Source organism: Phragmites australis, chromosome 11 (genome assembly GCF_958298935.1).
Source record: "Phragmites australis chromosome 11, lpPhrAust1.1, whole genome shotgun sequence".
In the NCBI taxonomy this organism is placed as follows: Eukaryota; Viridiplantae; Streptophyta; class Magnoliopsida; order Poales; family Poaceae; genus Phragmites; species Phragmites australis.
The window spans coordinates 31735856-31750179 of NC_084931.1; the positions used below are offsets into that span (position 1 = coordinate 31735856).

The 14324-nt window shown below is 40.4% G+C and overlaps 1 protein-coding gene across 1 annotated transcript; it reads left to right on the top strand.

Annotated features, from left to right (window-relative positions):
* The first annotated feature begins 11059 nt into the window (after positions 1-11059).
* On the top strand, positions 11060-12217 carry LOC133884170 (uncharacterized). The gene has a single exon (XM_062323523.1). It carries the CDS (start codon positions 11060-11062, stop codon positions 12215-12217), a length of 1158 nt encoding a protein of 385 aa, XP_062179507.1.
* Positions 12218-14324: the final 2107 nt, after the last annotated feature.

A 14324-nucleotide genomic window follows, 5' to 3' on the forward strand; every position in this document is an offset into this window, starting at 1 on the left:
CTTCTTGCTTAGGAAAAAGGCCAGTTTCTTCTTCTTCATCGAGGAATTTATATACATACATACATACATATATATATATATAAATATATATATATATATATTTCAAGATTACATACCCGTTTAAAAAATAATGAGATCTATACTACCGTCGTTCGTTCAACGGGTGAGAACAATGTCTCGCCCATTCTTTATGGGTCACGACTGTCAGCTAATTTAATAACTAGAGAGAGAAAGATCTCATATGTTCAGCGTGTGAGAACTTGGTCTCGCCCGTTGAACGGACGAGATCTTCGTGGCTGCGATGCCTCGCAGACCCACCTAAAAAGTCTCGTCCGTTCAACGGACGAAATCTTTTGAGTATCTAAGCCGGCGCGGTCGGCCCTACCGACATCAGCATCTCATTTCATTCCTGTTCAGCCAAGAGAAGAGGAGAGAAGAGGGAGGAGAGGGGAGGGGTGGAGACGTTAGCATCGCATCTCATTTCATTCCTATTTGTGCAGCGAAGCACTGTTGGAAAAAAAGAGGTAATTTTTTTCCTATTTTTTAACAAATTTGGTAGGATAGCAACTAGTGCTAGGTTTTGATATAGGTTAGATGTTAGATCTAGGTTTTGTTTTACAAACCTGGTAGGATAGCCACTAGACGTAGGTTAAAATGTAGATCTAGTTTTAGAATTAGGGTTAGATATAGTTCAGCAATTAGATTATATTTATACGTATATTTTAGTAATTAAATGTAGTATTTAGACATATGTTAGGTATTAGATGTAAGATTTAGATATAATATAGTCATAATTGATATGATAGATGTAAGATTTAGATATGTTTTATGTAGCGAATTGGGAATATGTTGTTGTAGTATAGATTACATGTTGGGCTACGATTGTAATGAATTTTACATTGTAGATGTATTAGCATGATTCTTTCTATTCTGTCACATTAATTTTATAGTTTTTGTCGATGGTTGCCAGGTATGTTGAATATGTGATAGTTTAGAATTTTTATGGGGACAGTGAAATCTTATATGGTCTGAAAGGGGTAGTATTGTCCGTATTTAATCAATGGACAAGGGTATATCCAGACCAATGCACAAAATTATCACACTTGTATGTCTGGTTGATGTGGGGTTTCAAAATAGACCTCGAGGTTCAAGATATGATCATTAGTATTGTGGATAACTATTTCAGAGAAGATGTATACTAGAAGGTATTCCCACTCTAGGAAGATGAAGTGTAGGAGAAATACTTGCAGGATATTGTGCATAGAGGTTGGGCTCCTATGCTGCTTGTGCAATGTAAGAATAAGGAGAATTAAGGAGATGCAGGGTGGAGGGTACGTGGAGGAGGAGAATAATGAGAAAGAGCACATTCATCGGATTATCCGACTGAACCGACCAGTGAGGTAGATGAAGGAGAACGAATCCCTTCTCTAATTGGACAGATGGAGCGAAATGAACTTTAGGCTGATAAAACTCCTGAGTATGATATCTCGGATGATGAGGACGATGCTCCAGTTCTTGTGGACTGGAACAATCTTGTGGTGAATAAGAGAAATCAAGTGGTCTAGGAGTATACGCAGAATGATTGCCAGGTATCCTACCAGTCAGGTCATAAAGGATGTTATGACTCAATGAATGACCTTACTTCGACGACAGTTTTATGTTGTCAAGTCAAGCAAGAAGGAATATGATGTGAAGTGCACGAATGAGGGTTTCCTGTGGTGGGTGTACGACTTCAAGGGGAAGTGGGTTTACTATTTGGAGGTGTCGATTGTGGTCGACCACACTTGCATGATGGATGAACTTGAACCCACCCACAGGAACATCATCTCAACCTTTGTCGCCAATATGATGTATGCCCAGATTGTGAACAATCTGAACTACGAACCAGGGTTCATAATCAGACAAATTAAGGAGGAATACAAGTATACTATCAACTATATCAAGGAGAGCGAAGAGGAAGGCAATTGAGATGATGTTTGGGAGCTACGAAGCGTCATATGACAATTTGCCACATTTGCTACAGACCATTGCTCGAAGGAACCCGGAGACATATTATGATATTGATAAGTACACATTGTTGTTCAAATCTAGCAAGTACATCTTGAAGCGATGTTTCTTCACAATAGGAGCATGTATCGAAACTTTCAAGCATTATCGACCTATCATGTGCATCAACGATACTTTCCTTACTGGCAAGTTCACATGACAGATCCTGACTTCTATTAAGGATGATGGGAATAATCAAGTTCTACCATTGGACTTTGCATTTGTGGAGAGTGAGAACACCAGCAGTTGGTATTGGTTCTTGTACCATGTGAGTATGATAATTGTTGGTGCTCGATTGAACATGTGCATTATACATGACCGGTATGCAGTGATGCTCAAGAAAATTGTGGAGTTGTAAAATGGAATAAACAATGGCTTGATTGGATCTGTGTGGCTAGATCTGCAGAGTAGATGGTGCCTGAAGCATTTGAGTGAAAACTTCTTTCGCTAATTCAAGAACAAGAATCTCATGAACACGTTCAAGAGGTTGTGTAGTCAGAACTAGTAGCAAAAGTTTGATGCTCTTTGAAAGACACTAGATGAGCTGACGAATAAGTAAACACAAGAACGTGTAGGGAGGCCCGTGATAGGACAAGAGGATGTTCCGGTACCTCTTGAGTCTCTGCCAAATGACAATGAAGCTAGCATCACATGGAGGAGAGGGTCATCTACTAGGTTATTTAGCAGGTGGATTGAGAATGAGTCCAAGGAGAAGTGAGCTCTTCTCTACGACACAAATGTGGCTAAGTACGACATTATGACTATAAATTTTGTAGAGGTTTACAATTGAGTGATGAAAAGTGTGAGGGGGTTACCCCTGATGGGGATTGTAGAGTTCATACTTACAGGGATATACAAGTATTTCAAGAACCTCTATGCAGTAGCGCACACATCGCTGAATAATGCTAGTATGATTTATGTAACAAAGATGACTAAGTACATTGAAGACAAGGCAGAGAAGACAAAGATGCACCAGGTGAAGATCATGGGAACCCCATAGCACAAATACGAAATTCTATGCAGGAACAAAGGAAGGAGAGAGGGCAAGCGTGAGAGAGTTATCCACGAGTACACCATCTTCGATGATAGGTGTGTTTGCACCTGCTATAAGTCGATGCTACTGCATAAGCCATGCTCCCATGTGATTGCCGCGTGTGTTGTGATGGGATAAGGACTCGGAGGTACGTCTCCGACTACTTCAAGAAAGAAGCTCTGTTCGACACCTAGAACCATGAGGTCTATGGTTTCAGGATTTATGGTTCTTTCATGAAGGAACCTACGCTCGATGCTGTGTTTATATATGATCCCGACAAGATAAAACAGAAGAATGGGCGGCGCAGGACTATAAGGCTCCGTAATGATATGGATGAAGCAGAAACTAGATGTCGCATGAAATGGTACAATAAGTGCAACAAAACAGGACACACTTACAAGAAATACACTGTTGGTGTCTCAAATGTGAACCCCGCGGAAGCAGGTCCTTCCGAGTCTGCTGCAGATAGGAGACATCCTCATAGTCATCGATCGCCGGCTTCATCGACTCATTGAGATCAATTAATGTTGTAATTTGTGGTGTGATGGATATTCATATACACACTATTGTACTTTACTGTGTTAGTACCGAGACGGTCACAATATACGAGGTTGTAATGTGTTATGTTATAATTTGTTTACATATTTGTGTACAATTTGAACAATCTATTATAGCATGTTATATGTTGGATGCTTAGTTGTTCGGTTCCCACAAATAAACACCAGTCTAGACCAATTTATTCAATTTATTCAGTTACGAAGAACACGGTACAAGAAAATATAACAAAATGCTAAGGTAAACATTATTAGCATAAATATTATGGACGAAATGATCCTTGAAGTTGTTTGTGCCTTATCTCCCAGTTCATCCAATGGTAATCGTATTTTGGGGATTTTGGTCTACGTGGTGGCGGTGTATACAGAAAATAATCAAAGTTAGGATTCCAGTCATTTACCCTGTCGTCAGAGAATTCGCAACGACATGGAGTTCTCTAAGGAGTAATCATAAAGTCATCATCGTCAGAACCAACCCATTCGGTTGTTGCGGAAGTGGTAGAAGCATGTTCTCTTATGGTGGTTGTCAAACGACCACCTCTTCACGCTAGCTCGAACCATCACCTCTATAGCAATGGTGTGAAGGTCTCAAATGACCATCTCTGTTTCTCCAGTTATGTTCGAGTAGGTAGCCGTCACCGACGAGCAGATGTAGCCCTGAAAAGTTCTCGATGGGTTAGTTCAACAACTCTTCGTCATGAGGGAATAACTAGTATAAATAGAGCATACAAAAATATAAACGTGTCTTAGTAGTGCATCCAAACAAATAATTGATACATGCAATAATGATGAACATATCTTAATGTGCTCCTTGTACTGCTGAGGGTGCATAAATATGGTGTGTGCTCACTTGCTAAACACTTTGCTATGTCGGCAAGTTCGCACATCCTGATATATCTCTGACGATACTCTAACAAGTGCGTGTTTAGGTCCATAGAGGTCACATAACTTACCATTCGCCATCATTCCTTCGTGGTGAAACAAGGACAACAGGTCATTTTTTTGCCATTTCGACAACACTTTGTTCAGGTTCTCCTTGAACACATCATCACATTTTGCATGGGTCTCCCTTACACTCTATAGGGCTATCATTGAAAATTTAGATGTCCATGAGAAATGTCTACTTGAGGAGACATCCATGGTGTGGTATTAAGTATCAGATGCTAGTGGTTTTTCAGAAAACTGCGATGGCATGACCTTATCTTTGCCTCGACCTCGCATTTTATAACAAGGGACCGATAGTGTATGGACCAAGTGTAGGTATGCAATTTGTATATAGTGCATGCATTGGATGCCTTCCTGTAGCAAGCGGTCACTAGACTCTGAGTAGTCGGCAGTGTGCGGTCACATCGCTCTAAAAAGGTGGCAGCGAGAGGTTACATCAATCTGAAACGCTGACAGTGAGGGGTCGCATCATTTGTTCAGTCTCCTCCGCCTATATGTGACTTCATGAAATGGCTGGATATGGAGAAAAATGAGCACCATTAGCGGTGAGTTGACATAGAGATGCGGTGGAGGATGAAAGCTTAGAAATACCAAGAGTATGAGCAACAACAGGAGGAACTACGACCGAAGCATCAGGAGGAAGAGCGCATTAGAAAGGCAGCGGAGGAGTGCGATGCAGCTGAAGCACGCGAAGCAGAGAGGGAAATAAAGTAGGAGAGGACTCATCGTGCTAAGGTGGAGGGCCCCGATGCCCTGAGAAAAAGGCAAATATCCTAGGTTCACTCAGTAGAAAATATCTACTGTACTCTGATATATTTTTATTCCCTAAGGTATGTTAGGTTTAGCAGTAATACGCTATTAGGTTGACCTTTAGGCGTATCGTATATGCCAACGTTTGTTGTTATCTCTTTATAGTTATGATCCATTCGCACAACGAAGAAAAAAACTCCATATCTTATGTAATATTTATTAGCGTATATAAATTTCATGCCGATTTTTATGATATTTATGATTCATAACTATGTTCTGTCAATCGGGGAAGGTTTTTGGTGACAAGACCTGGAGATATCAGCCCTGCGAAGCTGCAGGGAGCACTGAGCAATGAGGGGATGACTTGCTTTCAGACTTATAGGTTTAGTAATGCTACCTTGAGCCCAACGAGTGCTATTGTTGAACAAATTAGATTTTATATTCTCACAAAGTTACTTCATAAAAAAAATTCCACACACTTTTATACAAACTAAATAAAGAAATATCGACAAAATGATATCCAACTAAAATTAAGGATAGAATGAACTGTTTAGACAAATATATGCATAACTACTATTTTTTGTTGAATGAATGTGTAATATTATTCAATTTATCGAATTCAAAATCTATATTAAAAAATTAATTATACATATATTTTTAAAATTTAATTAAATCGAATGTACTGCTCGGAAGGTGGGCGATACAAATATGCCACCCGTTATACGGGCGAGATGAAGGTACCACCCGTTTAACGGGCGAGATCAAGTACTCGCCCGCTGAATGGATGGGATATTTCTCTCTCTGGTTATTAAATTCGTTGGTAGCCAGGCTAATAAAGTCTTTCTCGTTCAACGGGTAAAACCTTGTTCTCATCATTGAACAGACGATGATAGGATAGATCTCGTTATTTTTCAAACGGATATATAATCTTGAAATATTTGAAATATATATAGACAGAATTCCTTCGTCGAGAGGAAAAGTGCCCACAATAGTGGCCCATTGTTGACGGCCCATGGAACCGTAGCTCAGCCCATCCTGCTTGGAGTTCGTTGGGACTGACACGGCACCGATTTGTGTGCTCGCCCCGTCGGCCCGTGCACAACTGGATTCCACCACGCGGGCTGTGTTTTCCGGAATGAGAGTGGAGTACATACAACTTAATTAACTAATTACTATAAAAAAAACTTAATTAACTAATTAGTTGTTTTCATTTATTTAAAATAACTAGTTAGATGATTTAATTCAATAAAAATAAATTCACGTATTGCTCAGGCTCATCCTTATTTTCTCTGGCCTCGTGCACGCGCTCACGCTGACCGAACCAAACACACACAGCGTGCAAGGCTCTCACGGTCACGGCGGTCTACGCTGCCGCCGGTGCGATGGCTTACTTTTTTTAGATGAAGTTTTATTTTAAGATGAAATAATATTTCGGCCAATGCACCAACAACCAAACACCGGCGGCTTGCTACTCGTAGGATGGAACCAACAACCAAGCACCGCGCTCCAGGCTCCTAGGCTCCTAGCTGGCAGCAGGGTTAAAGTTACTGATCTCCGTCGGTAACTGAAAATTCACGATAATCGTGGTTACAGGTCAAAAATTTAAAAAAAATTAGAGAAAATTCATTTGATAAAATTTAAAATTTGAAAAAAAAATCGCGATTTTAGCCTTTCGGTAACCGGTCCAAACCGACCGGTTACCGAGCGGTTTTTACGATTTATCGAGCGGTTTTTACGATTTATCAAGCGGTTTTCTCGAATTTTCTGCATTATCGGTAACCGCTCGGTTTTCTCGGTAACCGCTTGGTTTTCTTGATTTATCGAGCGGTTTTCTCGATTTTCAGTGAAGTTCAACAAAATATCCAAAAATTATCTTAATCTTCTAAAATTAATAATTAATTCATCTGAGCTTCAAATCAAGTGAAACAAATTTTGTTGGTTTCCTTGTGACATGATCTACATGATAAAAGTATTTATACTCATAAAAAAGTTCAAAATTTTCTGTGAGAAATTGTATTTTTTAAACCAAGTTAAATGCATAGTTTACTCTTGCTAATCCAAAAATTATGAAACTAATTTTGTTAGTCTTCTTACATGATCCTATATCTTTTAAAAATACATAACTCATGAATTAGTTATTGTAACTTGCATGATTGTGTAAATATGTTGCGACTAGATTAATTCATAATTGACCCATCACACCTCAAAAATTAGTGAAACCACTTCCATTAGCTTATTTATACTATGAATTACATAGAAAAAATAATAGTAGATATGAAAAAGTTAATTACAGTGTTGTTTCTTAACATATTCACTTTATGCTTGTGAACTTTGTAAAAAATCATAGAGAATTTAATAAAACTCTAAATAAAGTGAAATCAATTTTAAAGATTCTCTTAAAATACATTTTACACAAGAAAAATATGTGTTTGCATGTTACACTTTTCCTTAACATGAGTTAATAACTGAACTGCACGCTTCAATTTTTTCATTTTTTTTAAAACTTCATCCCTATAGAATATGATGCAAACAACATTATTTTTGAAAAAAAAAATTCACATAAGGTCTTAGAATTGTGTCTAGTTTTTTAAAGATTTTTTTGATTTTTGATTTTTTTTTTCGAATTTTTTAAATTCAAATTTCGGTTGTCGTTCGGTTTCTGAAATCGGACCGGACCGAGAAGATCGGTAACCGTGATTTTTTTAAAAATAGTCTATGATGAAATGAATTAAAATCTGATAAGCTAGTTAAGAATGTCTTTTCTAATTTTTGATGTGCTAAAAATCTAAAAAATTTCTTGTAAAAACCAACAGATAAAAACATAAGAAACTTTTAACAAAATTCTTTTTCAATAAAAATTTATAAATTTTAGCTATGTAAAACATGGCGATAGCAATCGGCAGCTAGGGCGGCGCAGCTGTGGAGTTCGGATGACCATGACCCGGTCGGGAGAATTGGCGCGATTCGCGCACGTGCAACGTGGATTCCCTCGTGCTCCTGTTTCTCCTGCTCCGGCCGTTGATCTTGATTAATTACGCCGAGGCATTTGAATCCACCCCCAGTAAACAGACAAGTACTGTACTGTATTGTTACGAAGTGCTTGCACCATTGGAAATTGAAATATGTGGAGTGAGGAATAACTCTCCAGGATTTTTTTATTTTAAAATAAAAAATTGTAAATATATGTGTCTATTTTGATTTGAAATTTTTTGGAGAGTACTACATATTTTTTTAGAATTTTTATGACTATTTTGATAGTGTTTTAAATTTTAAGAGTATTAAGTATTTTTTATATTTTTAAACGTGTCTAATCTGTAATTTTTTTAAAACGAACGTAAATATTTGCAAATTTTATTTAAAATTTATATAAAAAATCACCTCTCCAACTCATTTGGGCCGGACCGTATTGAACTGAACTACGAATTGGACCTAGATAATTATGGGCTATTTGGTTTGTGTCTCTAACATGCCAAGCCTTCGGCCATAGCCAAAATCTAGGTATAACCAAATTTTGATTAAAGTTGAGACGTTTGCGTCGTGACCATACCAAATACTTAAAATAGTGTTAATAAAGTGTAGTACGTGAGTATGATATGTGGATTCAATGTGACTTAAAAATTTGTAGCGATAAAACATAGCTAATATAGGCCACAAACCAAGCAGGTTGTATGGCATAGTTAGGTGACTCAGCTGGGGTCATCCACCTCCACCAATCATCCGATCCCCAAAAACTAGCTGGATGAGTCCGCTAGCTTCGGTTGCTCGTCCGTGACTCATCCTGTTCCTATCAGCAGCGGATGACATGGGTTGGATACCGTCTACTTTCAAATTTTCCTTATTTGGATAATGGGTTGTCATGTTTTAATAATGATGAAACTTTTTCTTTAGGTTCTATAATTTATTATGAATCTATTTAAAAGGATTCATCTCAATATCCCTTGTAAATTTCAAAATAAAAATCTCCAAAGAGGACTACTCTTATAAATTCTAGCAATTTTTAAGACCTCAAAGAAATTCCCAAAAATCTAGGAAAACTCACTAATATTCCTTTCATCTGGTGTAATAATTTCTAAAATTATTTTCAACCCTAGCAATTTCATATGATATTATCTTTTTAATTAAATTTGAATTCAAACAAATTCAAAGATGCATAAATTCTAAACGTTTATGGAATGCATATAAATATGAATATGAATAAATTGAGGTGTTCACTAAAAAATCATCACATTCAATTCAACTCATCCAATCCATCCAACTAAATAAAAAACTGACTCATCATATTCACCATAATACCACTAAACAAACAAACAGTTGGTTCATCCCATCCATCCAACCAAACAGAAAACTAGTTCATCTCATAAAAAAACAAAAATGGCTTTGTCTCATCCAACCTTATACTCCAAGCAAACCCACACTATCGGTCTGATGCTGGCTGGTTTCACACCATCTGCGTAAGATTGAGCATTGTTTGCATTGCCATTGGATTTAAAGTAAAAATATCGAAATCATGACCGTATAAATTCCACACGTTAAGCGGCAAGACATTACAGAGTAAGATTGACACTTTGAATTAGAGACAAGATTTAACACAAAGAAAAAGAAACAGGGGCCCTGCTGGATGAGATAAACTTAGTATGGGCCCTCTCTATGCAAAAGCATATTGTCTGAGGAGATAAAACGCACAAAATTAAGGTGGATGCAAATTCACGGTCGTCTGAAACATGCTAGCAGAGGATTCAACTTGCTAAAGGTTGCCGCTATGATCACCAAAGCATTGCTACAAAGGTCATTTTTCATCTTAGACTAAAGCATTCTGATATCTGATATGATGTCAAGGTGAAAAAAACTGAAGGTTAGCGCTTGACGATTTGCATTAGCATTTCACCGGTGCCATTTTCTGATGTTTTTTATTAGAGGTTTGCATAGTTGACCTTATATAGTAGCACGGCATACTATCTATACAGGAATACTTCCAATGACCCAAACTTGATGGGGTTGCACATGTAAGTACACAATCAAATTATCAGCACCTAACAATGCTGCTAAAGAAGTTAACAAGTTAACACATATTTTCGCAAAAACACATATCTTGCAAATATATCTGCTACCGTATCATTGGCATTGGTCTTTCCAGGGTTCATTCTGCTTGCTTTAAGTGCTGCTGCAAGATCTTCAGCCAATTAAGGAATACTGACAGAAAAGAGAAACTGTTCTAAAATCAGAATATGTGGATCTGAGTATAATGCTAGAGTAAAACATTTCTATAGGAATTTCGTTACTTCATGAGAGACTACAAAAAAGAACACATCCTTTTTGCTCGGGACAAGTATATATGCTCCGCTAGGTAGATCTTTAAATGCAGACAATCAACCAGCTGTAAGGTCATATTTGTGTAGTACTTTCGTGGAGAAAATACTTGTTGCACGAGTAGTTTGACACGTTTGTTCGATCACGAGAGAGGATTGCAATCTTGTTCAATCGGATAGGAGTGTACATTTCGTAACAACTCGGATCCAAGCAACAAACATACTCCCGATTCCTCGGCGCGCCGCAGGTCGGTCTCCAAAACCGTGGCCGCTGCAAGTCACATGCATGCACGCAGTCTCTCTCCTGGTTAATTTCAACAGAACCCTCCGGCCCGGGTCCTGATCGACGCGCTTAGCTTCTCTCCTTAAAACCCCATCGCCGGCCATTCGCCATACTCCTACTTGCTCCAAACGCCCACTACTCCATGGCAGATCCGAAGCCGAAGAACCCCGACGAGGCGAAGGAGATGGAGGAGGACGACAGTCTCCTCAAACTGTCCCTCGGCTCCATCGTCAACAACCCAGCCGCGGCGAGGGCGTGCTCCACGGCGCTGGCTGACGACTGCTCGCCGGTGACGCTGGCAATGCCGATTCCGCTGCGCCCCGTCGTTGTGTTGAGCGCGGCGTTCGTCGATGGCACGGCAGCCCACACGTCGTCTGTGCCAACCGGCGCATCTGCTCCGGCCGTTGTTGCACCGCACGTTGCTTCCCCGGTGGTTCAAGTCAACTGCAGCGATGCCTTCCTCGCCCCAGATGTCCTCAGGCCGACTGATCATCAGGTGTCTTCTTTGTTACCACCGCTATTTCCTAGCGATGGTAATGGCGTCGTTCCCGTCCATGGCGATGTTAATGCCGCACCTCCAGCTCAGCGCAAAGGAGTGGTGCCGTCGGCTACTTCTCCTGCCTCAAAGGAGGCATCTGCACCTCCAAAAAAGCGTCCGCGTGTCACCAACCGCTCCTCGCCAAGCACCGCGTCCGACCACGCCGCCGCCAACAACGGCCTGTCGCCGGCAGATAACGGCAACGGCCCCCGCGGCAGGGAAGCACCTACCGACGGTAGCCTTATCGAGAGCCCGCCATTCCCATGGGCGACAGATCGCATTGTTGTACACCACTCGCTTGCGGAGCTTTTGGAGCGAGGAATTGACACCATCGTGGGCGAGGTCCATTGCAAGCGTTGCGACATGAACAAGACTATAGCTTTTGACATCAAGGCCAAGTTCAATGAATTGTACAACTTCATCGCGCGTAACATCCAGACCATGCATGACCGCGCGCCGTCGGAGTGGCTATATCCAACCTTACAAGATTGTGACGAGTGTGGTCAGGAGAACAGCCTACGCCCGGTGATCGCAGCAGAGAAAGAAAAGATCAATTGGTTGTTTTTGTTGCTCGGACAAACGCTGGGGCTGTGCACCCTAGAGCAGCTAAGACACTTCTGTGAGCACACCAATCAGCATCGCAGCGGCGCCAAGGACAGATTGGTCTACTCCACCTATATGGAGCTGTGCAGGCAGCTGTACCCTGATGGCCCATTCGACATGGCATTGGAGAGAAAGAACAGAAGTCTTCCATTTGCTTAGTTTCCATAGATGCAGTCTACCAGTGTAAATATATATATCTATTTAGCTCATCACATTTGTCAATATCTTTTACCTTTTAAAACTTCATCACAAATGTATCTTAATTAAGCTTTCAAAACTTCTTGAAGGTTTGCACGATTTGATATCCAATCGGATTAATTTCCTCCTTTTAAAGAATATCGTCTATCTTTTGAGGGTGTAGAAAAAACACCTTTTGTTTTAGTTTCACAAACGGATTTGATGGGTTGAAAAATCGCATACTCTTTGGTCGAGGAAACACCACAAGCATGACTCCCGCTGCTCATGTACAAACAGGGTGCTTAGACACGAGTGCTTAAGGAAATAGAATATTGTCATGTCATTAAGCACGTTTAAGAAAATCATTCTCTCCAATACAAATGGGTGCTTAAAACGATTCGAGTACATTGTTAGCACATTTTAAACACCTAAGCAAACTTAAGCGCATGCTCCTTCCTATAAACACGCATGATATAAATAAACTATTTTTTAGCACATCATCTTAGGTACTCATTGTGCATGCACTTAGGGAGTGATTGGTTGGCTGTATGAATAGATCTCGACTCTATGGATGCGCATAATCTCAGAGAGAAGTGTGTTTGGTTACTTGTATGCACTGTTTCAATGTGTCCTAGCGGATACAAATGTACGTCCGCAGTCTGGTTGGGCGGATGCAGGCTGTTGCATCCGCTTATACAAATAAGTCTATTTGTTAGTGTCATAAAATCACCTTTATGTGAGCAATCAATCAAAATCTTTGCTCTTACATTCACTCATACGATATCAAATTCAATCAACCAAATAGAAATTCAGCTCAGTCTATCCAGACAACCAACAAAATACTCTTCTCTACAACAGTCTTACATTCACTCAGCCTACGTATACGATTTATACAAGTAATAGAACATGCGCCAATCATACCCTTAAGCGCCCCCCCCCCCTCCGACTCTCTTTGGTCTCGGAACCCTGCACAACGAGATTTGGCAGTTGGCACAACGTAAATTACGTATGTTCGCACGCTCTTCATTCATCTTGCTGACTTGCTCTAGCGTCGCATAAATTAGTGCATGTTTGGTTGGACTTAAGCTTTTGAATTTTGGTTTGTTTAGTTTCTGGATGATGGTTTTTTATTATTAATTTTTTAATAATAAAATTTTAGTTTCTTAGTACATAAAAAGTTAGAAAAGTTTATCGATCCAGTCTCTCAACTTTTAATTCATTTTCTTAAAAATTAACTTTTCAGTTAAATTGTTTAATTCGATTTCTACTTCTGAAAAACTGAACCAAACATACCTTAGCCCCCGTTTGGTTGCGAGAATCAACTCCGATTCTGGATAGATTCTAGTTTCTCGCAACCAATCGACGAGTGATTCTCTAAATTAGTGAGATGATTCTTGTTAAAACGTGAAACAGTATTAAAAGTATTTATCTAATTCTTAGAATTACTACTTAAAAAAATATTTTTTCAGAATCCGAATCTCAACCAAACACGCCCTTCCTTAAGACGACAGGGCTACGAGGAGGACCGCCTCGTCGGCAGTGACCTCGGCGCGCAAGGCCCAGGGCTGTTGATGCCGCCGCCGCCTTCACGCAGCCCAGCTTGATTGGAGATCGGACTACACATCTGGATGGCACCACGAGGGCTACATTTCCCTTGTCCTCGCCCACGCGCGCGCCGGCTGAACCAGATTACCAGACGCGCGCAACGCGCAAGGCTCGCGGCGATTTACTATGCATGACGCCGCCGCCGCCGCCGCCGCCGCCGGTGCGATGGCTAGGTACTCGCCGTGAGCTGACACGCACTAGCTGGCGCGCGACCCTCGGCCAGGGCGGGATTTGCTTCATCTCTGGAGTCTGGAGCTTGGATGAGCACCACCTGAGCAATCAGGTGGATCTATGAATTGTTTCGCGTTCATCCCTAACCGTGAGAACTGGCACTTGCGATTCACGCGCGCCCGACGCCGTTTTCCTTCCCCCGGTCTCCCCGTTTCTCCTGCTCCGTTCGTTGGCTCTTGATTACGCCGAGGCATTTGCGCGAAAACCACCCTCGGTAAATATTGTTTCAACGTACTTTGACCAAGTGAATCAG

Bases quoted from the DNA above. Each gene is read 5' to 3' on its own strand.
- LOC133884170 (XM_062323523.1), top strand. From the start codon at position 11,060: ATGGCAGATCCGAAGCCGAAGAACCCCGACGAGGCGAAGGAGATGGAG.